General features: G+C 40.5%; 1 protein-coding gene across 1 annotated transcript in view; it reads right to left on the bottom strand.

Moving 5' to 3' along the window:
• CFAP58 (cilia and flagella associated protein 58) overlaps positions 1-21,644 on the bottom strand; it is a 90,373-nt gene extending 68,729 nt beyond the window's left edge. The window contains exons 1-8 of the mRNA XM_069460177.1: positions 21,636-21,644; positions 16,979-17,260; positions 14,722-14,870; positions 12,010-12,166; positions 10,995-11,189; positions 8,453-8,590; positions 6,343-6,502; positions 3,089-3,171 (exon numbers count right to left, since the gene is read on the bottom strand). Of these exons, the coding sequence (XP_069316278.1) occupies positions 3,089-3,171; positions 6,343-6,502; positions 8,453-8,590; positions 10,995-11,189; positions 12,010-12,166; positions 14,722-14,870; positions 16,979-17,260; positions 21,636-21,644 (1,173 nt within the window). The remainder of the gene's footprint in view (positions 1-3,088; positions 3,172-6,342; positions 6,503-8,452; positions 8,591-10,994; positions 11,190-12,009; positions 12,167-14,721; positions 14,871-16,978; positions 17,261-21,635) is intronic.
• Between the last annotated feature and the right edge of the window lie 5,774 nt (positions 21,645-27,418).

Genomic DNA, 27,418 nt, shown 5'->3' with positions numbered 1-27,418 from the left:
CATAATGTTTGAGGATTTCTGGCTAAGTTTACCCCCTGACTCCTTCCTAAAATAACTAGATGGCTTGTCTTTTGGATGAACAAAAATAATCATATTCTCTAAGCTTATTTAAGAGCTTGTTATGTTAACTTTGCACAAGGCACTTTAAACGCACGTATAAGTGCACTTAGCAACCACAGCATCCCTAAGAAATGGGCACTATGTTGCTCCCACATTAGGAGTCGGGAAACTGAGAATGAAGGGTTAAGCTACTTGCCTACAAGTTCACGCAACAGAGAAGTGGCAGAGCCAGAATCTGAATCCATGGGCAGCTGACCCCAACATCCATACTTTTAACCTCCATCCCAGCTCTAGCCTTTATCTCGTGAGGTTGGAACAACTGAACCTAATCACATAACTTGGGCTTTGACGACAATGTAAGATACAAAATCAGCTTATTAAAATACAGGTTCCTAGAATTAACATATGACCCAACAATAGTTCACTTCCAGGTATGTATTCAAAAGAAATGATAGCAAAAATTTGTACATGAATATTCATAGTGGCACTATTCACAAAAGATGGAAACAACCCAAATGTCCATCAACTGATAAATAAATAATATAGTATATCCATCTAGTGGAATATTATTCAGCCATAAAAAGGAGTGAAGTACAGACACTTGCTACAACATGAATGAAACTTGAAAACACTGTTGCGAGTGAAAGATGCTAGACATAAAAGATCACATAATGTATAATTCTGTTTATACAAATATCAGAATAGTCAAATCCATAGAAACAGACAGAAGACTAGCAGCTGCCAGGGGTGGAAGCACAGGGGAATGGGGAGTAATTGCTGAACAGGTACAGGGTTTCCTGTTGGGGTGATAAGGATGTTCTGGAACTAGATAGTGGTGATGGTTGCACAACATTGTGAATATGCTAAATTTCACTAATTTTGTGTTATGTGTATTTTACCACAATAAAAAAATTAGCCTAGTTTTTTCTAAAATGCAGGTGACGATGTTCCAACTTCAGAGTTTCTGATTCAGTGGGTCTGGGATATGACCCAAACACCTACATTTTTTAAAAGGTGTATAGGTGATTTCTGATGCTGCAGCGGAAATGTCTTGGGTTGCCTGCCCAAGTTCCTCTGAAATACAGGCCTAATAGCACGGCAATCTGGCAACCGTGCTCATGCAAGAGTGTCCACCTCTTTAGCCACAACTGAATGGACTAAATGACCCTTCCCAGGGACTTTTGAAATACAGCCTTTAGATTTTCACAGTTCAATAGAAGATGTAAACTGGGGAGCTGTTGGTGACAGCTATTGTTTGCCGAATGGACTGGAAAACAGAGACAGTCTTCACTGAAAGAAGAATGAATCAAAAACTCATCAGGAAGTCTACCGATGGAGAGAAAAGGCTTTCATTCCACGAGTGCTAGGCCAGGTTCCAACCAGTTGATGAGGCCCAGCTGTACCCTTGAGTTCCATGAGGTACCTTACAGTTGCTTCTCGAATCTCTAACCAACACAGAACCTGCAGCTAGGTCTGAAAGCCACTGGACTATACACCAGTAAAATGCTCATTAAACGTTGGTTGGGTGACGATGTAGAAAGTAGAAAAGGCCAACTTTATTTTCAGGTAGGTGTTGGGTTAAACATTCATTCTGTAAAAGATAAAGCCGCTTCAACAGGACACTGAAAGAACCAAAATATATTCATGTTGCTGCCGGTCAACACTATGTCACTCATTCTTTGGATGAAGGTGGCCTTTCAAGTCAGTGGGGAAAGAATGTACTATCAATAAAAGTTGCTTGCCTACCTGCAGAGTTGGGTGCTGTGCTAGGCACTAAGAACACAATGGCCAGGAAAGGGGAAAAAAAAGTATACCCTGCCCTAAAGGAAGAAATTGACATTAATCAAATCAAACAAATAAATATAAAATGACCCTTGTGCTATGTGTCTTATTGGGGTAGAAAACCTGTTGGTTGTTTACTGATATAAAATATAAATGGATCAAATGTTGTGTGTTAAAAATAAATTTAAAAATCTGAACCCAATATTATTGTTTTTATATACAAGTTTATAGAATAAAAGAATAGTGTCCAGGATTATTTAAAAAAAAAAAAAACTTCAATGATTTTTTTAAAAGAGGTTTTAGCATGTAAAGACCTAACTAATCTCCTACCATTTCCTGAGATTCTCTAAATAGTCTACTTACTTTAGGCTAAAGTATAGTCTATTTTGTTAATGTTTGTTCGATTCTTGGAAAGCTAAAAAAATAATGAAAGTCAGAATGAACAAAGATCAGCCATTTCTACTTCGATGAGACAAAGCTGTCTTGGCCAAAAGCCATCATACCGTCCACAGTGGAAGCAGGCTCCTCCCTCCACACCTGGCCTGTGGCTTCTTCCTTCCTGTAGGAAAATTACCCTAAATACTTGAAAGTAGTTAATCTCCTAAACCTGGCTGTCAATTCTGAAAGGCGGGTAGGAAAAAAATCCTCCTGCATTTAACGGAGAATCTCCAGGTCTCTGCCTTCAAGCTCCCCCACCCCTCCCTCAGCTTTGAGCCACATGGAGCTCAAAGATAAGATGAGATAAGGACCTAGAACAAAAACCAAAACCCACAACAATTCTGGAAAGATGGAGAAAAGCTTAGAAGTTTCATGTCACCAATCTGCCATTCTTATACCTAACACCTCAGAGTTAAAATCTAATTAGTGCTCGCTTGTAATTTTTGGATTAGCAAAAGTTGTAGATTATAGATATTCAATTCAGAAATGTTGTTCAACTGCTTAGGATGCCAAATAACACATCAGCAATGAAGACGGAATCCACAAATGCTGCTCCAAAATCCCCTGCTGGTTTATATGCTAATTCTCCAAAGTCGTTTTGTGTTCACAGGTGATAATGCAGTTTCAATTTATGGCCAGCGAGTGGTAGACTGTAGGCAGCTGCTTAGAGGAAAATTAAGCACTGTTATTTATTCCAATCTACTTTTGTTTGCCTCCGAGTTTTCTTTCCCCGTACAACTGGTTATAGGCAAATATTATAGCACTAAAGAAAGACATTTATTCACCAACGTTACTGTAACAAACTCACCTTGTTCAGTATGTCTCTTTCTCGCAGAAGCTCATCCATTGCTTTCTTATCAAGTTCTGCTTGTTTTTTGGAAGACTCCACCTCTAAATAATAACAGAGGGAGGAAAATAATAAGTGCAGTGTCAACCTTAGAATCTGCCAAAGCCAAAGTGATAAAAAACTGCTTTACATGTTTGTCTGTCACTACAAAGCTACTATTCATTGTTATGTGGTCTCCATTGTAATTCAGTGAGGTGGGTCTTCCTGTCCCACTAAACAGATGGAAACCGAGGCTTAGAGAGATTAAACCATTTGTCGAAGCCAAGAGGTGACAGACAGGGCTGATTAGAAAATGGGTTTGCCTGATTTTTTTAAAACGCCTTGCTTTTTTAAAAAAATCCTTTTTATTATACAAGTAGAAATACAGAATGAAATTAGAGATACAGATAAACAAAAGGGAAAAAAATTTAAATCAACCAGAATCTACTTAGTATTTTGATATGTCTGTTTCCAGGCTTCTTCCTATGCAAATATATGTGTGTGTATATAAGTATAAACAAATAAATAGAGAAATATAAATTTACTTATAAGTGCACACATACCCCAAAAGGAATTAGACTACACATACTATTTTGTAGCTTGGTTTTATAATTAACAAACATAGAATAAATGCCTTTTTATTAATATATTATAAATGTGCAGCAGCATCAGAATATTTATTAACTTCATGGTTTTTCACTGTGTGAAAATGCATAACTTATTTAGCCAATCCCCACTTTAACATTTACGTTGTTTCCAATTTTTTTTTTTTTTTTGTAGTTGTAAGCAATAATCCTGTGAACGTTCTTATTCATTTTTTCATCTAAAAGAGGAAATCCTGGGTCAATGGGGATTTTTTTAAGACGTTTCTCCCCCACTACCCAATTTCTCTCTAGAAAATTAATAGCAATTTAAATCCACACCCAAACGACCACTGGATATTACCATTCTCTTTGATCTTCAACAATCTGATAGATTTTTAAAAACCAATATGTATTTAATTTGCATTTCTTTGATTAACAGTGAAGCTGACTACTTTTTCATGTTTAATGACCATTTATTTGTATTTGTTTTTTAAGTTTCCCACATTTTCCCTTTGCCAATTTTGTTTATCTTTTTTATGGATTTTTAAAAGCCCTTGTATAGAATAAAGATACAAACTTTGACAATCTTTTGGTCAATTTGCATTTATTTATAGAGTCTTTTGCTACATAGAAAATTTTAACTTTTATTTCATTGAATCTCTGAATCTTGGCTTTATGGTTTAAACATTTAGTGTTAACTTTTTTCCCCAAAACGTTGCTTATGGTCATGCTACCATTTTCTTAATGATCCATACTGCACACTGGTATGAAAAAACACCTTAGATGATAATCTTGGGTCTCTGCTGGTCTTTCCAATCTTTTCCATCGATCTGTTTATCCAGACATCATCACTACACTAGTTGATTACTGAAGCTTTATAATACATTTAAACATCTGGTAAGGCAAATGTTCTGTCATCAGTCTTTTTTCCCAGAATCTTGTAGCTATTGTCATATGTTTATTCTTCTGGAGGAACTCTAGAATCAGTTTCTGAATCCTATGCAACATAACTCACTAAAATTTTTATTAGAAAAATTAAATGTATAGATTAACTTGGACAGATTTTTGTCTTTTTCCTATTGAATTCCCTCATCCAAGAACTCAGTATATCTCTCCATTTTTCAAGTCTTCCTTTATACCCCTCAGTAGAATCCTGTAGCTTGTTTTATATATAGATCTTGCAGATATCTTGATAACCTTATTTATAGGTGTTTTTACTTTAGTTGCTATTCTGAAAGGGGTTTTTTCCATCATATAGTCTGATTTGGGGGCATGAAATAAAAGCTATTGATATCTGTATATTTATTTTAGAACCTGCCACCCTATTGAACTCTCTTGTTAGTTCTGCTAGTTTTTTAGTTCATTTCATGGGCTTCGTGGTAGAAAATCACAACATGTGGAGGACCCACGCTTCTAACCGTTATGCCCAATGCCACTCTTTGATCAGGTACATCAAAAGGAAGAAGTCCCTAAGAAGAAATAACAATGTTAATGATATCTATAAAGTAATCAGAAGAGAGATAATGATGACTTTTGTATACATGATTTAAGGATGAAGAATTAGGTTTAATGTTGAATGGATAAAAACAAAAATAAAATTCAAAGCTTAGAACTATTTCAAGCAAAAATATAGAAATTTAAATATGGGAGTGTTTGATAGTCCCTTAGCCAGTTACAAAACGTGCTCTTGTCCTTCCATTTTTCTCCCTCTGTCACTGAAGACGTTAGACTGCAAACTTGCTCTAGCTTGTAGGTATCCAAGGGCAGAGTCCTCCATGCACCCAAGGCCAAGTACAGCGCCTGCACTAGCGTGTACTCAATTTGTTGAGTGGATGAATGGAGAAACTGTCAAAATAAGCTGCAGCTGCACCTCAGTAAAAGACTATTTCCTCATGTCTCTTAAAAGCAAAAATATCTGCACTTCTCAAAAACTTAAGTGACAAATATTTCTAATAATTCTATCCAGAGATTTAGATTTTACCTAACTTTTAATGGGACAATGTACGCTTTTGTGCTTTTATGGATGTTCTCTCATTCATTTGTGAATTAGTGATGATTTATAACTCGCAGCAGCCTGCATGGGGCTGGTGAGGCACAGGTGTTCCTGCCTCACATACGCCCGTGGAGTCAGATTCCATCCCCAGATTCTCCATCTCCGAGTCCAGAGCTGTGTCTGCCACACCAAGTTTCACAAGCACACTGTATTTTTAATTATATTCTTATTCAGAAAACAGCACTATATCCGGATGATGATAGATGACACTTAATTAGCACTTACTGTGTGCCAGGTGCTGTCTGCAAGTGCTCTAAGTATAATCGCTCATTCCATCCCCCAACAAACAGATGTAATGGAGGAGGAGCTAAACCTGGGCAGCTCTGACTCCAGAGTGTGTATCCTTACTGAATCCTCTGTACCTCCCCATGGCACTTATTATAGCTGGGTAAAACAGGGGTTCATCACATGGTAAAGTACTAGCAGAGAAAAGATGTTAGAAGCCATTTATTTCTGTTCCACTGATTCTTGGTGCAATATTATCCCAGTGTTGTTTTACTAGTTTCATTTAGCATGGTTTGTGTTCATACACAGGAAGTCTTAATGACATTAATCACCAATGAAATGTTTATAAATTAATAAAGCCCAAAATGGTTTACCTCGCTCTAGTCCCATGATCTGATTTTTTAGGGTTTCCTTGTGCTGTTCGACTTCTGCCTTTTGATCTTCAATCTGGTGCAATTTTTTATGGATTTGTTCTCTGATTTTGTTGAGCTTCCCAATGTCAAGGCGCATCTGATGGACTTCCTCCTCTTTGGCCTATAATTAGTGAGAGAGAATTAACCAGGACACTGTTCAAATAAAGGGCCAGTGACTGGACAATGATAAACTCAGAACCAATAAGAGGAAATTCTTCCCATGTCAGTGTAAAGTTGTTCTCTGAGATTAAGTCAAAGCACAGTGTTTGGTTTTGAAAGAAATTGAAAAACGCTATTCTCTGAATAAAATACATGGCTACACAAGCTAAAAATAATACAAAGACGGAAGAAATCTGATGTTTTAAGGTACCATCTAATCGTGGAATCAAACAAGATAAGAATGCTGAGTTGCATGTATTAAAAATACATGAATTGTGTATACAAATACTGTATCTGATTAGCAATTTTCATGAACTTATAAAGTGACCCCTCTCAGAAGGTTGTGGGCATGCCATAGAATATTCAAACACTCTTTTGGACCCACAAGGCCCCTGTCACCCAATTGCATACACTGGAGAAGGGGTCCTCCTTCCTCCAAGCATGTTAGTCTGTGGGTGTCCATTCAGACAGGTGGACAGGGCAGTATGAATAGGCAGTCTACCTGATGGCAAAAGGTACCAAAGAAGTCATCCTAGCAAAGGAATGCACCAGCTTTTTGTTTATGGGCTTCAAGTTTTATGGATTTTTTAAAAATTTAAATTAATTTTTTTAATTTATCATTAGAAATGCCTGGAAAAGCAGCTGGGGATTCTTCTGCAAACAAAGGTTAGCAATTATATCAGCTCGTGACAGTGAGAAGACTGAAATCAGCTGTTCATTTTATCCTCGGATTGTTGCTAGAGGCCGAATCCCACTGGGTTCAGGATCTGATAACAGAAACAGTCCATCTTTCAAGACGCCCCATTCATGTTATCAAAGGAGAAAATTTATGGCCTAAGTATTTTTACTTTAATTTCAGCTTAGGGCTAATATATTATTTTGACTTAAGTAGTCATCTCATCTATGCTTCAATTTACGGCATTCTCATGAAGAATGGTTTCAAGTCAACCCATTCTAGACAGCTTTAAATGTTCCTCAGCCTCAGACCCTATAGGAGTTAGATTAGTTGACCTTAAGGCCCCTTCTAATTCTAAAATTATCCAATTCAGTGGTTATTAATCCAGACCCTGTGGACAGACTTCAGAAAAATCCTGGAAACCTCTTATATTTCTGGGACACATGCAACTCCAAATGCAAGATGTGCAGATAAGTGCGTGTACATGTGCATGCTTTCATCAAATTCTCAAAAGAGACTGTGATAACAAAATGTTATGGTTCACTGCTCCAATCCATGTATTATTCTTGCTAAGCCACTCCTTTTGGGTCCAGCATTCTAACAGAACCAGAGTAGAGAAGATGGATTTTGTCAGAATTAAAGTAATAAACATAAAGCCACTCTGTTAAGAATGTAGGCGTATCAGAGTATAAACTGTTACCCAAACTTAATTTGCAAGCACTGTTCAGTAAAGGCAAGGAAAAAGATGGGAAAACTGTCTTGAAATGTACATTGAACAGAAGTGAAAATCATGATTCCATAATCCTGTAAGTAAATGCTAAATAGTCCCAGTCCAGCCCCTAGCCCTCCCATCTCACTTTCTCCATACAAGTAGTAAAATATAATCTGAATTCTTTGCTACTCACGCATATGAATTGTTTCTAGCTCTGGGCAACTGGTTACTTGCAAAGCTAATTACAGAGATGAACATCTGAGCTCGCTCTGAAAACCATTTGCATAACCACACGATCAATCATCAGGTTTGTGATTTTATAAGTAAGAATGGAAGTTACCAAACTCTCTGCTTCTGGGCGTAAAGCAATGGCTGCAGGTTTGCACCTGCCTCTGATGTGTCAAAGCACTCAGTGGAGCTAACACAGACTATCCAACCGAGGGCTCCAACCACAAAGGCAAACCTGTGTTAATAGGTAATGAGGAAGGAAGAGTTAGGGAACAGTTGTATCACTTGGTGTTTACTTTGAGCTCCAACGCCTTCTGCTGGTTTTCCTGGCTTAGCTGCTCACAAACCAAACTGTGTTGTTCGTTTTCTTGCTGAAGTTTAAAATTTCTCATCTGAAACTGCTCCAGTTCCTTTGCAGCTCTCTCATTCAATATCTGAAAAGTGTGGAATGAGCTGGTTAATGCTTCTTAATCTGATTACAAGACACGTGTATATGCACAGGAAACTCCACAAACCTCTTGGGGAGATAACAACAACTCCACTGTTTTGTCTTTGTAGAAATTGTTCTTTATCCCTGATGAAAGCCCTAACACACTCAAATATGATGAATGTTAAATGGCTGAAGAAAATGATGCCTTTTAATGAATAACACAGTGAGCGGAATTTTTTTCTGAGAGCCTTGGGAAGTCTTGTTCACAGGTGGTGGATAAATATTTTAATGCCTGTTTGCCATGTGGCTGGCTTCACATATGCAACAATTGCTATAATCATTGCAAATGAGCAGAGATTCAAACGGATTTTATCATCTGTGGGCTCAGAAGCTACATCTTCAGGAGCAAATCCTGCATTAACATGCCTACAACATTATCGTCAATAGAAACGTTCACTAACACCAACACAGAGACAATTCCCTTTTAATCCAACTGAAGTCAAAATCATGGAACAGCAGTGGAGTGATTTGTATCTGCCTGACTTCAGTGTTGGCCAGATTTTCCTCTTCCCTATCTAGACTATCCTGGGCAGACGTGGTTTTATAAATGCAAAGGATTATCTGTTGGAGGAATCATTTCTATTGGGAGAATATTGGAGATGTGCAGGGATAGCAAATGGACTGAAGGAAAAAAACAGAAAGAGGAGACAGTTTAGTTACTTTCTCCAAAATATAACTTCCATGCATGCAAAAATTAAACATGAAAAGAATCCATCCAACTCCCCATCAATAGGGACTAAATAAAATATAACTAGCTATGCTAGAAATGAAATTGTGTTTTACACGAGTCCTGGATATTGCTAAACAAAGCACTATAGTTTTATCCTGATGTCCAAAAGCCTCTCTCTTAAATTTCATGCTCAAAGAAGTCTCGTGTTTTTCTCCTGGAGACAGCACATTGTGAATTATCTATTTGACTTCTGGCTTTATATAAAATTAATAAAGCAACTGACAAAAAAATGTGTTCTTATACCTATTTTTTAAAGTAGAAAAATGCTATATGTCTTGACAATTCTTTGGAAACAAACTCCCTGGGGAAAAATATTTTTAAGAAAAATGTTTTAAATTATGTGAATTGCTTCTTTAAGAAATGAGAGAAGACATACTAAAATTACTAATATTTGTGTTACCTTAAACTGTTATAATAAGGGGAGATGTTAATTTTTTAAAAGTGCCATATTAAAAATGCACAAAGGCTGAGTATGGTTTCCTAAACTTGAAACTTAAAAATAAACCTGTTAAAAATAAATTATGGGCCAGGCGTGGTGGCTCACACCTGTAATCCTAGCACTCTGGGAGGCCGAGGCGGGAGGATTGCTTGAGGTCAGGAGTTTGAGACCAGCCTGAGCAAGAGCAAGACCCTGACTTTACTAAAAATAGAAAGAAATGATCTGGATAGCTAAAAATATATATAGAAAAAAATTAGCCAGGCATGGTAGCACATGCCTGTAGTCCCAGCTACTCGGGAGGCTGAGGCAGGAGGATCGCTTGAGCCCAGGAGTTTGGGGTTGCTGTGAGCTGGGCTGACACCATGGCACTCTAGCTAGGGCAAAAGAGCGAGACTCTATCTCCAAAAAATAAAAAGAAAAAAGAAAAATAAATAAATTATGTTATCCTCATTCAATGGAATACAGTACAGCAGTGAGAGTGAATGGTCTACTGAGCTCTGTCCGACAGAACTTTCTCCAATGATGTAAATGTTCCCTATTTCTGCTAATACTCTATCAATGGATTTAAATAGTCACCTGTAGATAGTGGCTGCCATATTGGACATCAAGTGTCTATAACTACACGGCAACAACACAAATGAATCTCACAAACAGAATGTAGCAGAAGTTAGACACAAAGAGTACATCCTGTAATATTTCATTTCTTTAAAGTACAAAAACAGGCAAAACTGATCTCTGCTTAGAATTCAGGGTACAGGTGGCCTTTGGCAAGGAGGATGAATGGGAGGGTGATAGGCGCTTCTGGGGGGCTGGCAATGTTCTGTGTCTCAGGGTGGGTTCAGGTGGCCAAGATGCGTTGAGAGTGGTGAAAATTCATCAAGCTGTACACTTGTGCCATATACACTTCTCTCTGTGTATATTATAGATCAATAAAAGGTTAAAAAGAAATTAATTAACCTGTTGGAGCTGGGGGAAAAAGGAGGGCATAACTGCCTCGAAAGAGCTGCTCAAAGACCAAATTGCAGTGCTCGGTGTTATGGGAGCACATAGGTGGTGAAGGGAGTTTGCTGCTTTCCAAGAAAATGCAAAATGTGCAAGTGAGCCGTGAACGAAGGCGCCATTCTTGGTTTTCTCATCTTGTTGTGTGACGGCCCCCAGTACAGCCCACACCTGACTCACCTTCTGCTCCTTCAGCTGCTGCTCCAGCCTCTGCAGCTCCTCCTTGCTCTTGTGCATGTACTGCTGCAGGGCTTTGATCTCTGTCTGCCTGCTGTCCATGTCTACCTGAATCTGCTTCAGCTCTCTCTCTATCTTTTCCTTCTTCCGAGACTCCCGCGAAGCTTCATTCTGACGTTGCTGGATTTCTTGTTGGAACTACAGGGCGCGGAAAGGACAGGGAAGAAAAATATGACCCCTCGCTATAGCAGGTCACAGCCAGGCAAGTTCCCCCTCTCCCAGGCCTGTCGTTGTCAGGGAAGCCATTTACACTTCCCCTGTAAGACAGACATCCTTGGGCCCCAGTGTTCAAAATTTCAGAAATATTCTGTATTGTTTTTCAGGGCCTTGACATCAAAAGTCCACCCTGATGATGGGGAACAAATCTACAAGGGGTAGTACAAAATCAACGCAGTGTGGACGCTCAGAGTTCTAGGGACATTAAACACAGAAAGGATTCATCCCATTCTCCATCAATGGGGACTAAATAAAATGTTGCTGGCTACCCTAAGTAGGAAATTGTGTTTTGCGTGATCCTGGATATTGCTAAACAGAACACTGTAGGTTTACCTTGATGTCTAAATTCTATGAAAAGCCTTTTTCTTATTTCATGGTCAGAGAAGCCTCATGTTTTTCTCTTGGAGACTGCACAGAAGGAGTCAGTTAGATGGCTTTCTTATAAAAGAGAAGGGTCAAAGGAACTACTTGTACCATCCCCAGATCCTGGGCCCCTGGCCTTCACAGGGGACATGTTCTTGAGCCAGAATTGTAAGTGGAGAGTCCCTGCCTTAGTGACATTCTCAGACAGAGAATGCCTCTGGAGAGAACAAACCAGAGAAACAAGCAGAACCAAGGATGCTTCATTTGGACACAAGTACGTAAATATGAGACAGAAACAAGGTGTGAAGAGAGACTGGGACAGGACGAACATCCTCTGGAAGGAAATATTCTTTCACTTGCCCTCTGCGGTGGAGCTCACCTGACTTATGGTCTGCTCGGCCTCTTCTTTGGATCGCTCCGTTTCTTGCTGCTGTTCTGTGACCTGAGCTAAGGCCTCTCGTAATTTCACCACTTCTGACAAGAGCTGGTCTCGCTCCTTTGTCACTTCTTCTTTGAACTTCAGTAAATCTCGGATACTAAGAAGGAAGAACACAGGAGTCGGACTAAATGGCCATCTGCTCAGGGGTCCTTCATATCATCCTCTGAGCTCATTTTCACAAGAAAGACTTCAGGGCAACGATTAAAGGCCTTAGAGAGGAAGCTCTTTATGCCCTGACATGGCAGCTGTTTGTGAGTTGTTAACTGAAAAGAAGTGCCAATAATCATATGCATAGTATAATAGATTTTTTATTTTTAAGAAAATACAGTGTCTATTCATGTGTGTGTGTGTGTGTATGTCTGTGTGTGTTTTATAAGCATTTTTATAGAATCCGAGAAAAGTAGATACCAGTCAGGTCACTGATTGTCTCTGAGAAATTTAGGGTGGAAAGTTGGGAGAGGGGATGATACTTTCCACACTTCTGTATTATCTGAAATTCTTACAATAAGACTATCTTGCTATTGTCAACTCTTATAATTAATCCTAAGGATATGTCAATTTAAAAAAGTATTTGTTTAATATATCCACTGGAGGGCTATGATCGCAGCTATAAAGCTCAGAATGAAGCATAAACATAAGCAAATGATATGCATTGCCAATTTTCTATCAATTTACCCAAAGAGATTAGTTTCTCCCAAAGGGATGCAGCCCACATAAAATGTTCCCAAGAACGAAATTTGGAAAATCACTCGTGATGCCTGTTTTTGGAGAGTGTATGATAATATTCAATGATTTGAATTGTAAACCAGTTACCTCTGAATTTCAAAAACCATTCTGTATGATTTGGCATGACTTTCTGCAGAATTAGCACTTTGCAAGTGGGAGCTCTGTGTCTGATACGACCTCTGCAGCAGAATGAATCTAGAGCAAGACAGCTCTTAGAGCGGAGAGAGCAGAGGAGAACTTGCACTGCAGACTCTTGCAGCTGGCAGTTATCAAACTGCTCAAAACAGTAATTTGACAAATTTTATTTACCAAAACCTTTGATGTATCATAAATGTGTATATAAGGTTTAATAAGGAATCTTCCAACCAGCACTCAAACTCTTCTCCAGAAACCAAACCTCAAATTCTAAGATTACAATGAAGAGAGACAGCTACGCCTGGGCACATTGTTAAAGGTAAAATTATGGGCTGAGTAACTTCTTCAGTTCCCCTCTTCACCCTCCTCCACTGCTCATCACAAACGCCCCTCATCTGAATCAGTTCCTCACATTGCTCTTCAGTAGCTGCTCTGAATATGCTGGACTTCTTCCATAAGAAGATAGAATCCATCACTATAGGGATCACATTTTCTGTTTGTTTTTCCCATTCCCTCCCCACAACAGTGGTACTTAGAACTATCTGTCAGTGTTGAATCGGTGCATCAAAAAAGCATAAGAAATCAAGAGAGCACCATTAGATTTGGTTAAGAATGCCCAAGGAACTGTGTGCTCATTCCTGATTCATTAATTGATGTGATGTTTTGCATGCCCTGCCCAGTGCTAGACTCCTGGAAGTGCTATATAGGTGTCTTCCTTCAGGGCATTCACAACTTAATGGTTAGAGAAGCACATCAACAAATAATTTTAATATTACACAATATGATCAGTGCCACACTAGAGGTAAGTCTCATGGAAACACAGAATGCAGTGATTTCTGCCTGGCCATCAGGGTCTGGAGCTGGAGAAGAGGTTAGAACAGTGCTGCTGATGGAGATGAAGGTAAGATGGTGTTTGAGATAGGTCTTAAAGGATGCATAGGAGTTGACCACCAGGAGGATAAAAGAAAAGGCATTGTGAGCATAGAAAGCAGCATGTGCAAACGCATGAAGGTATGGGCAACATGGTGGGCTGGACGTGAGGCTAGAGAGGCTGACTGGGGCAGATTCATGAAGGTCTTTGACTGACATGCTCAAAGTCTGGGCTTTATCCTTTGGGCGTGGGTAGCAATGGAAAACGTTAATGCTGGGGTGCATTAAGCGTTAATGCTAGGTGCATATGTGTTTCAGAAGCATCAGTCTGGTAGCAGTGATGGAACAAAGTGGGAGATGTCTGCTGCAGGCAGGGAGACCAGTTAGGAGGCTACTGCCAAACCAAGCAGAAAATACAGGGAATGAACCAAGACAGTAGCACTGGCGACAGGAAGGAGGGAAAAGTGATGCTTAGAAGACTGAATCGATAGACAGAGCTTTAAGGATGAAGGAGTGGGCAGGGTCGAAGAGCTGCTCTGTTTTCTGGCCTAGAATGGGGGGCAGGGGAGGTGGTTTTGAGACTAATTGTGGGGGAGCTGGGACTCTGAGCAGAGAGGCAGCCAGTTCCAGTCTACACAAGTTTGATAGAAGTAAACCTGAAATATGTACTTATTTTGAAACTCTATCACTGACGCTTATAAGGCCAGAAGTTTAATATAACCACAGATTAGAAGTTCTTGGGTGTGGAGAAAGGAAGTATTAAAGAATACAGCAACAGACAGAAAGCAATCTCTGGGAACTGAAGAAAGGAGAATTTTGTATCACAGAGAACATTCATGAAGACACTGGCAAGCCCCCAGCTGTCTGCTGAAGGCCTCAGCAAAAGCAAGTTCAACATGCATCAGGAAGGCTATGACCTACTTGCTATCCTGGTCCATTGACAGTCCAGACCCCTGCTCCACCAGTTTGGTCAGGTTCACTATTTCCTCTTTCAGGGCGAGAATCGTCTCCTTCGCCTTCTGCTCCTTATCATAGGCTGAGTCCACCATCTTCCAGGCCTTTTCAATTTCCTGGATGGGCCATGGGATACCAGTGAGAAAAACCAAACTGGGTTCCAGAAGCAAGGTAAACTAGCAAGTAGAATAACGCCATGACTATAGTGTAGTAGCAATTTACGGGGATAGAATATGATATACTATACATTATACATTATGCATACATGTGTATTAACTTATTGAATTGTTCAACATGCGCTAGTCAATAGTAAACAATGCCTTTAAAGAGAGGGACTGGTAAAGGGTATTTTTTTCTTGTGTAGGTGAGTGTGGCCCCAAGGGTCACAAAGTTACAAGGCTTGCAAAATTAAAAATAAAAGCGTATTTGCTTTTCAAGTCCAGATATTTTTTAAAAAAATAAGTGTTATCACATAAGGAATGATCATAGACCCAAGCCCTAAATCAATAGATTGAATTGAACCTCCTGACAGATTAGCAAATAAAAAAGATATTTGTCCTCAGGTCTCAAGTGAGCTCCTGGATAACAATGTGAGCTCTAGAACAATCTATATCAATGCTGTTCTTCCCTGTTACCCAATTGTGCACAATAACCTTGGTAATTCCCATTTTCAGAAACTCAAACCCAGGCCTTCTCATCAAATACTTACACAGGAAAAACAAAATCCATAGCAGGGAATGGAAACAATGACTCATGCCACTTTGGCTTCGTAACTGTTATGAAATGTGATGTAGAATATTAACATAAATACTTAAAAGTGAATCATAGCCATTCAAGTAACATAGTTTAAGAGTTGCAACAGCCTGAGTTTCAGCCCACCACTTAGCTTTCTTGCAAAATTTTGCCAAGTGTAATGTGGGTTTATACAGAGAAGAACCTATAAGCATTAGGTGAAAATGTTCCACTTTTATGTTGACAAGGAATAAAATTGGTAAAAGAGTTTACTTAATTTAATAAATTAATGCTCACTATTACATGAGACAAAGATTACTCTTGGGTAACAACAGCACATAATTTAGTGATTCAAAACAGAATATACAAAAATAAATAAATAAATAAATAAAAACAGAATATACATTCGTGGGATATATTCTTATATATCAACCATATGTACTATTTTTGACAAAATAATGAAGGATATTCAAATTAAAATGTGATTACATAAAGTTTTATCTAAATCAACTTCACCAATTATATTTTAATCAATTCATGACTTCTATTTCCAGTTTTTAAATTTAAAACACAGTGTTTTTTCCCATCATAAAATGAATTAAAGCCTTCTTATGTTGGTTCTTCAGCAACTAGAAGAAAATGACAATAGAGAAAAAAAAATGACACTAAAAAAAAAAGAAGAGTAGTTTCTAAGAAAACAGATAACCCATATTTTGGACTGGTCATGAAAATTAATTTGAATTGGGTGACATCTAAATGCATGGTATCAAGGGAATTATCTAAAAAGTTTATAAATTATTTCTCATGACTAGGGCTTTAATTATAGATTAATTATAAAGTTTTAATTAATATGTTTCAACATCTTATCGCCCTGAGATCAACAAGGAATATTTATGTTTTACCTTCAAAGCAATGCAACACACTTGAGAATGAAACAATACAGTGTAAAACAAAGCCATGCTTCCTCAATGTCCCTCCAGCCCTAATCCCTGGTCTCCTATTTGAGAAATTGGGAGGATCCAGTGGGAAGCACACAGGCGCCAGGAAGAAATGTCATGAAAATTACTATCTGGGAATCCTCAAAGCAATCTCTCCTAAAACAGGGGAAAAATTAGAAGTATGAAAATATCTTTCATAAGCCATCATCACAAGATAGTTAATTACTCATCTTGCATCAAATCAAACAAGACATGTTGAGAATCCTAAAAATGCATTTACTTACCTCTAAGTCTTTTTGCCAACCCATTATTTCCCAGAAACCAAACCAGTAAGGTTTGGTTTATTTTCTGCATGGTGTAATTATTTTCTGCATGGTGTAAATCACCTAGGCTAATTATTTTTTTCTAAATGGACAGTATTCCTTAGGCTTAATGAATATATAGCTCATAAATTTTTACCTAATAACTCATTTACTATCAGCCTAGAGCTGCCAATATAATGAAAGAATGCTGTTTTAAATTCAGGTCTGTTCCGTTTCTAGAAGATCACTGACCTTCTTCAGGGACGAGATGGTTGTCTGATCATCCTGAGAGAGCTTCAGGGCAGTGGCGACCTTCGCGGAATTAACCACAATCTCCGCATTTAGCTCTCTACATTTGGCCATCAGACGTTTTTCATTGTCGTAAGACTTTCTCATGATGGCGTGAAGCTTCTCATATTCAACCCTAAATTTTTCCAGACTTTTGTCTCCTGAAAGTTCACTGAGAACCTCCTGAAAATCCTTTTCGATTTCTTCAAATGCAGTTTCTTCCATTGCTAGTTTTTCACCTTTTTCCTGTGTAAAAGAGCAGGGATGAGAATGGGCACTGCAACATTCATACCATTGCTATCAAGGAGTTACTGCTCTTATCCCTGAACAAAAGGCCTTCATACATGCAAAATAAAGCCACTGAGAGGCAGAGAAATTAAGCTATATGGTGGGAAGAGTCCTTCTTCAACCCCTGATGCATTTTTCATATATATACATACATATCATATATGTACATACATACATTATATCCATTATATATTCATACACATTACATATGCATTAGATATATATGCATTGGGATATATTATATTCAGAACATATATGCATTAAGGTAATAGTATTTCTTACCACATGATGTTGCTAAGGATTAGATTAAATGGGATCATTAAGGTTAAACACTTAGCCAAATGCCCAGCAAACAGTAGGTACTCAATGAATTTTGACAGCTCTTATTATTATTCCAAACCCTGATCTCTTTTCATTGCGTCCTGCTTCTTACTGCCCCCAGGACTGCAGAAGGGAACCATGGCATATTTAGGTCAGACATAGGGAGATCTTGGCAGAGATATCATGAAATTGCATATACTCACAGTGAAACCCATCTGAAGGATGAAATGTTTCCCCAAAAGAGATTCCATCATTTTTATCCCTTAAAAAATCAGGCTAGGTCATCCCCATCAGTCTACCGAAATGCCCCTATGCAATGTTTATGGGCCTTTTCCACATTTGCTTTCCAGATTAGCTGGGCAATAAATTAAAAATATAATCCCAAACATATAGATGTAATGCAAGCAAATCTGGCTATGACTTAGATGAGAATCTAGGAGTTAGTCATATAGGGATTTTTATTTCCCTACATGTATGGGTTGAACTGTGTTGCCCAAAAAGTTATGCTGAAGTCCTAACCCTGTGAATCTCACTTTATTTGGAAATAGAGTCATTGCACATATAATTAATTAAGAGGAGGTCATCCTAGAGTAGGGTGGGCCCTAATCCAATATGACTGGTGTCCTGACAAAAAGGAAAATTCTGGACACAGATAGATACACACACAGGGAGAACATGAAGATGGAGGCAGAGATTGGACTGACGCAGCTGCAATCCAAGGAAAGCTAAGGCTTGGCAGCCACCCCCAGAAGCTAAGGAAGAGGCAAGAGAGAATTATGCTCAGAGTCTCAGAGGAAGCATGACCCTGCCACCACCTTGGTTTGGGGCCTCTAGCCTCCAGAACTGTGAAACAAGAAATTTCTGCTGTTTTAAGACACATAGTTTGTAGTATTTTGTTACTGCTGCTCTGGCAAACAAATACACCTACTTCTTCTTAGGTAAAACACAATAATAAAAAAGAAATGGTATGGTTAATGTATTTATTCATTCATTTAACAAATATTTATTGAACACCTGCTATGTGTAAATTCTGTGCTGGAACGAGATACCAAGATAAGGAATAACAGCCCGTCCACAAGGAATTTATACTTTAATTGCTGGTGGAGTACGGATGCAGATAATGAAAATATAGAATTTGGTCCCTGCCATAAAATAAAATCAAAGTTCTATAAGAATACACAGGAAGAGGAAATTACTCCCAGCAGCAAGAATAAAACAAATTTCATAAAGGAAATGGCATTTGAGCAGGCCCAGAAGGAAGAGTGGAATTTTCACAGGTGAATATGAAGAAAAAGGGCATTCCCAGCAGATAGAAAACCTTGGGCAAAAGCTCAGGACCATGCAAGCATCCAAGGTGGCTGAAGAGGTTTGACAGAGAGCTGGAAGGAGAAGACTAGCCAGGGAGTTAGGGACAGACTGTGGAGGGACTGAATGGTATTCTAGGGAGTATGGACTGCATTATTCTGTAGGCCACAGAGAACCTCTCAAGACTTTTGAGCAAAGGACTGATAAGGTCTGCAAAGCTTTAATTACGTTTGCAACATTATGCTTTGATATTCTACACTAAAAAGGGCTTTGACATGAACACTTTGTTGTTAATTTAAAAAACCAACTAAGACAATCTCTATTCCCAATAACAAAGTAAAATTCCAATTCACCATGAAGAATTTGAGTAAGTAGTCCAGTTTACCTCCTGTTTTGACAAGCCTATCTTGCCCAATATGGAGAAAGTCAACATATTTTTGGTTTTCAAAAACACTCATATTATTAATTAAATCTCTAAAGATGACATGCAAGCAAAACACAATCTTTGGAGATTAAAATAGATGCAGAGTCACAAGCGTATCTATTTCATTTTGTATAGCAACGATAGTACTAATTTTAAATTCAACAGAGGTTTTTCTTCCTTACTAAAAGGAGATTATTGGAAAGACCACAGTGTAGTAATCCCACGAAAGAGGGAAAAATCATATTAAGGAAATATGGTGCTGCTGCTGCTCTGTGCTTCTCCCTTGTTGATGCTAAAATAAGCACACACAAAAATTTATCACAACAATGTTCTTGGTTCCATCCCTGTAAATGGTATTAATGTCAACACGTGATCACCAGCCTAATGATTTGTTTGCAGACCAGGTTTTCCCTATATACCTGGCTCTTAGTACAGAAATGAGAAAAACACCAAAGAAAGAAAAGTTTTGAAGAAACTTTTATGAACAAAAGAGATTTGCTCATATTGTCATTAAATAGCATACTAGTATTAAAAGCAAAGCAAAAATAATCTCTTAGCTGTGACCAATAAACAGTATCTACACTGTTATGGCATATAATGGGATCTATGTTGCAAGCATAGTGTGAACAGGAACTGATCAGAGAGGAACTATGGCACTCTTATATTCTATCACCTATCCATTGAGTGTTCGCTATGTGCCAGGCACTGTTTTAGGTGCTGGGAACACCAATTAGTGGAGAGAAGGGAAATGAGAAAGGAAAAGAGAGCTGCAGTATCAGATGAAGCCAGGGTGGAAATAGAGAATTGTGAAAGCAGAAGCCAGGAAAAGTTGGCTGAGGTCAAGTGAGAAGAGAAGTAGGAGAAAGGAAGAAATGAGAGGAGATAATGAAAGGAAAGGGAAACTGGGAAATCATTAGTTCATAGTGTTGGTATCTGGGGCTTATATATGGAGAATGAAGAATGAAAGAAATCAAAATGATTAATTGGGGAAAAGAGGAGGAAACACTCCAAAGCAATAATAGAAAAAATAAAGAACTAGAAGCCACGAGAGGAGGAAATGGGAAGAAAAGATATATGAGTGAGCATGGGTAACAGGAGAAGTGACGCAGCCACAGCAGCAGAGATGGCAGAGAGAGATGGGGTGATGGAGCCAAGGGATTTGAAAGGGACTTTATGACAAGGAAAGGAGGGAACTGCTGACCACAGGAAGATGGACTTTATAAAGGGAGAGTAGAGGTGGAGGAAACGGAATGATGAGGGGATGTGAACGGTGCAAAGGAGACAAGGGAGCAGCTGGAATAGCGGTGGGGGCACGCTGGTGCTGAGAGAAGATGGGACCAGGGCTGGCCTCATGGACGTGAGACCTATTCAGTTGCGCAAGGCCCCTCTCTCAGAAGGACCCCACCCTTGGTTGAATGCTCTGCTGTCCTGTCTTAAAATTCTTAATAATTTTTGAAGATTCTTTATGTTTTCATTTTGCACTGGGCCTCGAAAAATCACCTAGCTGGTCCTGGCTGGGACTGACCTTGGAATGGGGGAGGGGCGGAGGGTTTTGATGGGGCCATGAAGGATTTGGGTAGGGCCACGGGGGATGGGGACTGTGAATGGCAAGTGATGGCAGGGACCCAAGGCTGTTAAGGTTATAAGTGGGGGGGGGGGCTGATGGACAGCAGGGGGTCATTGGAGGGTGGCAGAAATAACCCCTTATTGTGGCAGCTGAAGATGGTGTGTACTATGAGGGAGGGTAGCGAGGCTACAGCATGTTCACACTGGGGTCAAGGACCACACAGGGCAGTGGTGATGGGCTGACCAGCCTTAATGAGGAGTGTAACACAGGTGACCGTGCTAGGGAATCAAGGTGTGATAAGGGGACAAGAGCCAGTGAATAGCGGTGACAGTGGGTATCTATGGAGCCTTTGTCCAGGTTTCCCTACTCAGGTGAGACATCGCCAATATTTCTGTGTGAACCTCTCTTATGGTATCACCTCACTGTTCAAAATCTAGGGGTGGGTGCATGTCATGTGGATTTGGGAACTCACGACGAATGTCCTAACGAGCTTAGCACAGCGCCAGTGAAATAGTGGGGGCAGGGGTGTCCATTCAGTTGAAGGAGGTCCAGGAGGTAACGAGCCAGACAGAGAAAGGTGGGGAAGTGCGGGTGCAGGTGGGGATAGGGTTGACGGAGGAAATACTGGAATCAGTGTATGTGACAGTCGACAGTAGGAGGGGGACAATGGGGAGGGGTCAAGCGAGGGGCGACAGAGAGGGGCGCTGACTCCTGACCTCCGCCATCCCGACGCTGTCTGGGGGCGGCCTTAGAGGCTGCTATGGAGATCGCAGAAACCGGGCCGGAGTCCGGGGAAGGGGCTGTGCACTACTCCCAGCGTCTAAAGCCGCGACACGCTATCTCTACCGCCCGCCCGGGGCGAAACCCGGCGCTCTGCGCGTCCTCCTGTCGCCTGGCAACCGCCACGCCCTCTAGGGGCGCTTGCAGAAATTCGAAGGGGAAGAGCTTCTGCGGCCGTCACCTGGGCGGTGCTCTCCAGAGAAATATGCAAATATAGCCTCAATGGGGCGGGGCCAATGACATGAGGGGGCGGTACCTCTGAAGGCTGGGCGGAGTCCCAGGGTGAGAGCTGAAGTCAGAGACACTGGGGAGAGGCAACTCAGAAAGGGCGGTGGGGGACACCGGGGAGCCAGTTATGGGGAGCCAGGGACGAACGCCCAGAAGGCAATGTGGACCAGAGGGTTGCGGACTAGAGCAGGACCGGCAGCTACACTGCGCCTTCTGTGACGGCGAGGAATAATCTCAGTTCCAGTCATTTCAACCCTGTAAAGCAGCCTCTGTGTGCCAGACACAGAGGGGAAACTACGTTAGAGAAAGCACAGACCCGCCTTCAAAAGGTTTAGTCATAAGGGTGAGAGGAATAGGGTGCAGAGCTTAAGGCACCCTGGAAAAATTTATGCAGAGCCACATCGCAAAAATCTCCCGTTGACCTGGGGCTGCCCTCCCAAGAGCAATTCTCCCTCTCCCTCTCCTGTGCAACTGAATAGTTCTCATGCCCGTGAAGCCAGCCCTTGTCCCATCTTCTCTCAGCACCCCTATTCCAGCTGCCCCCTTGTCTCCTCTGCACCGTTCACATCCCCTCATCATTCCATTTCCTCCCTCTCCGTCTCCCCTCTCCCCTCTCCTTCCACTTCCTTAGGACTTCAGCACAGAGAGTTGAAGTAATTAAACTCCTTGGTTCATGAAATGTGCAAGATTCCTCTATGGTTTTATTTATTTTTTCCCCCTTTAGTCAGTCCCATCCCTACTCCCAACCCTCATCCTCAGCCCCACAGGCATTCTTACTACTGTGCTTCCATATGTATTTTTGAAAAATGTATAGCATTTCTATCAGGTATTTTTTAAAAATTTAATAATGGTATTAGACTTTAGAGATTACCTTGTTTTCTACTTTTTTCACTCAATATTCTTTTAAAGGATTTGTCCTTGTTGCAGTTGGTTTGGAAATCCTAGTTCATTGCTTCTGATTTCTGCCCAGCATTTCATAGGGGGCATCCATCACATTTTACTCTCATTCCCCATAACAAGGCTGCCTCCAACTCTCCAGCACTGCAAACAGTGCAGCCATGATCATCCTTGTCTGTGGCCCCTTATGGACCTGTGTGCAAAGTCCTCTGAAATACACGCCAAGGAGTGAGATTGTTAAAGTCATAGGGGATGCATGGGGCCATCACCTTTGGTTATGCAGCTGTGTCCTGCACAGAGATTCTAGCCAAGGGGCCAGTAAGGGCTGAAAAACAGCCTCAACTCTCTTTCCCATGTCATGTGCCCTGCTGGGGAAAATGTGTCCTTTTTATTCCCACAAAAGCTCTGTTCCCTAGCCAAGTTATGAACCTAGAATGCTGTGACTGTCTAGATGGTATACCTTTTTCAGACTCTTCTGCCCAGAAGTGAACACTGTTTTCCAACTGCACAAAGATGCCTAATAGCCTAGCGGAAGCCCTGTGGAAGTACTGTACTGTAAGATTGTGTACCAGAATTACTGCCCGATACTGCACTCCAGTGTGTTGTACAAGGTTTTTGTCCCAGACTTCCATCCTTTCCAGCATGTGGTAGTTTATTTATTCATAAACACTCTTATAGTGTTTACTAAGTGCCAGATACTATTCTAAGTGCTTTATAATACAAATACTGACTCCTCTAATTATCCAATTTTCTAATTTCTGTCAATATGATGAAAGTAGTGAAAAATCCACACATTTTTGCTTTCATTTTCACTTCTGTATCTACTAGTAAAATTGAGCATTTCTTCACACATTCACAGGCCACTTGGGGTTCCCTACTGTGAATTGCCTACTCATAACCTATATTTCTATTGGTCTTTTCTTTCTCTTTTTGATTTGCAAGATATTTTTGTAAAGTCCTAACATTAATCTGCTTTCAAAGACTGGAAACTTTACCATTATGTCCTTAATGAAACAATAATACTTAATTTTGATACTGTAGCCCTTTATCTTTTTTTTTCTTTTCTTTTTCTTTAACTTTTTATATGCTTTTTTGGTATGATTTAGTCCTTCTCAACTCCCCAAGGCCATAAAAGTATTCTCCATCATTTTCTTCTGTGAGCTTCATAGTTTTACTTTTTTACCTTCAGTTCTCTAATCCATCTGTAGTTCACCTTTGTATATAGTTATATAGTGTGAGAGAGGGATCTTACTGTATTTTTTTCCATGGAGTGAGAAAATTTTCTAAAACCCTATATTATTAATAAACAGTTTATGCTTTCCCAATTAGTTTGGAAAAGTTCCCAAATATACATGGGTATGTTCTGAGCCCTCTGGTTTGTTCCTGTGCTAGTATCACAGGGTTTTATTACTATGGTTTTGTAGTTAGTCATCATGGTTGAGGGGTAAGTCCCCTATTCCTGCTTCTTATGTGTCAAACTTGCTTTGGCTATTCGTGGACCTTTAACCTCTCATCTAATTTTTCAAGTAAGTTTGCCAAGTTTCTCATGATAAATTTTAACTGGAACAGCATTGGATTGATGAATTAATTCAGGGAAAATGGGCATATGTACAATGACACCTCATCCATGACCTGAGACTGTATATTTGGTGGGCAAAAGGAGGCAAATGTGGCTGAGTCATAACGTGATGTGCGTGGGGGTGTTTGCAGAACTGATGAACGAGCTGGAGAAGTAGACTGAATCTGCAACTGCAAGCCAAGCTAATAGAAATGGGCTGGAGATGGGGCAGGCAGCACAATTCAGGATGCTTTGTGTGTTTACAGGAAAACCTGATTACTCATTGGGACTATTAGCTTGTGGGCTCACCATGAACAAGAGAGATTCCATAACACTCCTGAAGGTACGCAGCAAATAGAAAGACCTAGAGGGCCTTGGCCTCTTATATCTTGCTTTGGTGTCAAATGTGGAGCTTTGTGTCTTCCCATTTTCTAGGAATCTCCTAAAGGATCATAAGCAAGTGGCCTTCCAAGGTGACAGCAATTCAATCCAGAAAACCTTCTTGTAAAGGACCTACTACATGGCAGGCACAAGACTGATCCCAGGAATCACCAAGGTTATCACCGCAGAGACACTGCCCTTTGCATTTACAATCTGCATTGGGGGAAAGACAGAAAGGAACACCCACAATTAATGCTAACCCAATATGGTGGTGTCATTTAGTACGTGCATGTCAACAGAAAGCAGTATGGGAGCTCAGGAAATCTAGACATTGATACCTGAGAGCATTAGTTACATGGGGGCAAAAAGACCTGAGCTCAGGCAATCAGGAAACCACAAGGAGGTGGAAAGGCACATGACATGTTCACCTCATAGGAAAGAGATGCAGGTGGACATCAACGCAGATGGATGAATGGATGAAAGGATCGGTGGTTGGAAAAATCAATTTATGCCCATGAAACAAAATGTGTGATGTCCAATTTTCTGGATGACAGAAGACTAGTCACTACCCTGCTCCCCGTGTTGTTGTAATAAAAAGAAGCACCAGGTGGCACTATATTACCAAAAGTCCTCACCTTTCGGCACCTCTAGGAAAAACACCCACTAAGATCATGTCAGCCCCTAAAGTCAGACAAATAAGAGTGCTTCTATTAATCTCATGTCTCATTATACCCACTTTATTTCTTGAGAACCTACTGTATGCTTAGCCCTGTGCTGTGTACCGTGGGGAGAGAATACAAAAGGAGTTGAAGGTAGGATCTCCTCCTGCAAGGGGCATAAGGAGAAGCAGAACATGCATGCTGACCATCCTCCACCAAAGATTTTTTAAAACAGTCCCAGGCACGATGTGGTAAGTGCTGAAGGGAGGGTGTAAGGACACAAGGTGCTGTGTAATCTGGTCCTTTGGACCTTCTGGTGCCTTCTCCCATCACTCACTCCTTGTTACACTGGCTTCTCTCAGTTCCTTGAATGTGTCATGCTCTTTCCCACTACCTGGAATTCACAAATGCTGATCTCGCTGGTCTGCAATACTAGACCACCATCCCCCTCTCCACCTGGCTGACCCCCATCCCTCCCTCCTTCAGATCTCACGTCCTCAGGGAGATCTTTCCTGACCAGTCCCCCAACACCAGACTACTTTGACAAGTACTGCATTCCACTTCTTGGACCATCCCATAACGGTCATTAATGACCTATTCACACAAATGGCTGTTTAATATTTGTCTTCCCTCCAAGTCTGTCAAACAAGAGGACAAGGATCGCATATGTCTTCTTCAGTCCTGTCTCCACTGGCGTTATGGGCTAATTGTGTCCTCCCACCCAAGTTCACATGTTGAAGCCCAGAGCCCCCATACTTTAGAATGTGACTGTATTTGGAGATAGGCCATTTAAAGAGGTGACTAATTTAAAATAAGGTCATTGGGGTAGGTCCTTATTCAGCTGGTGTCCTTATAAGAAAAGGAAATTGGACACACAAAGAGACACCAGGAAAGTGTGCACACATGAGGCCATCTGCCAGCCAAAGAGAGGCCCCAGAAGAATCCAAACCTGGCAACACCTTGATCTTAGACTTCTAGCTTCTAGAACTGTGACGAAATAAATTTTTGTTTCATAAGCTATTCAGCCTGTGGTACTTTGTTATAGCAGCCCTAGCAAACTAATGTAACCAGCCGGCACTCTGCTCAACAAATAACGATTGAGTGAATCACTATTGAATGAGTTCTAAAATAAGGAAGACCAGTGGACGATGGCATATTAGGGAAAGGTACAGTGTAGACATGGCTCTTGAACTTGACCTCAAATGATACATATCAGTCAGAGACATGGAAGAAAATAAAAGGAATCTCAAGTATAGGAAATGGCACTGGGCAGATACCAAGGCAAGAATGAAAAAACCCTGCCGTAGAGAGGGTGAGGTCCCTGTCAGGGACCAGTGGACACTAATGCTGAGAAGAGGGCGTGTGTGAATGGTAGAGAGCCTTGGAAGAATAGCAGACAAGTGGCTGCAAACTCAAGGACCAGGGAGAGCCAAGGACACATCCATTTGTTCTGCCAGATAACTCAAATATATAACTGAGAGCTGTAATACCTCTGCAAAGCTCCTTACTTAAACCTGGATATAATCGCGTCTTATCAGTACCCTCCTAGGACTTCTCAGCTGAGTGTTGTAACACAGGAATAAGAACAGTATTATGTACACAGTGCTCACCTCTTTGACAACACCCAGTGAGGATGTGAAAGTGAACTGGCAAAAACAGCAGAAAGAAACACTGATTTGCAGCCCTCTATGTAAATCCCCAGGCTGTGATGCAAAGCAACTGTGCCCTAAAAGAAACCTACTCCTCTTACTGATCAGAGAGGTCCCAAAGGCTATTTTGGGAGAGTCTGCACAATCCACAATCTCCTTCTCTGAGACTAGTAATTCCCACCCAGAACTGTGTGCCTCCCTGAGGCCACAATGTCCTAGGTGGCCCTACCTGGCCACCCCCAACCCCCAGGGACTAGGCAAATGGGTCAAGAGTGGAAACCTGACCACATGCAGCCAATTTTATTATTTTTCCTGGGAATTTATAATAGGGACCAAGAGTTGCAAGT

This window comes from Eulemur rufifrons, chromosome 28 (genome assembly GCF_041146395.1).
Source record: "Eulemur rufifrons isolate Redbay chromosome 28, OSU_ERuf_1, whole genome shotgun sequence".
Classification (NCBI taxonomy): Eukaryota; Metazoa; Chordata; class Mammalia; order Primates; family Lemuridae; genus Eulemur; species Eulemur rufifrons.
Note: the sequence above shows the minus strand (reverse complement) of the source record. Positions and strands in the feature narration are given on the sequence as shown.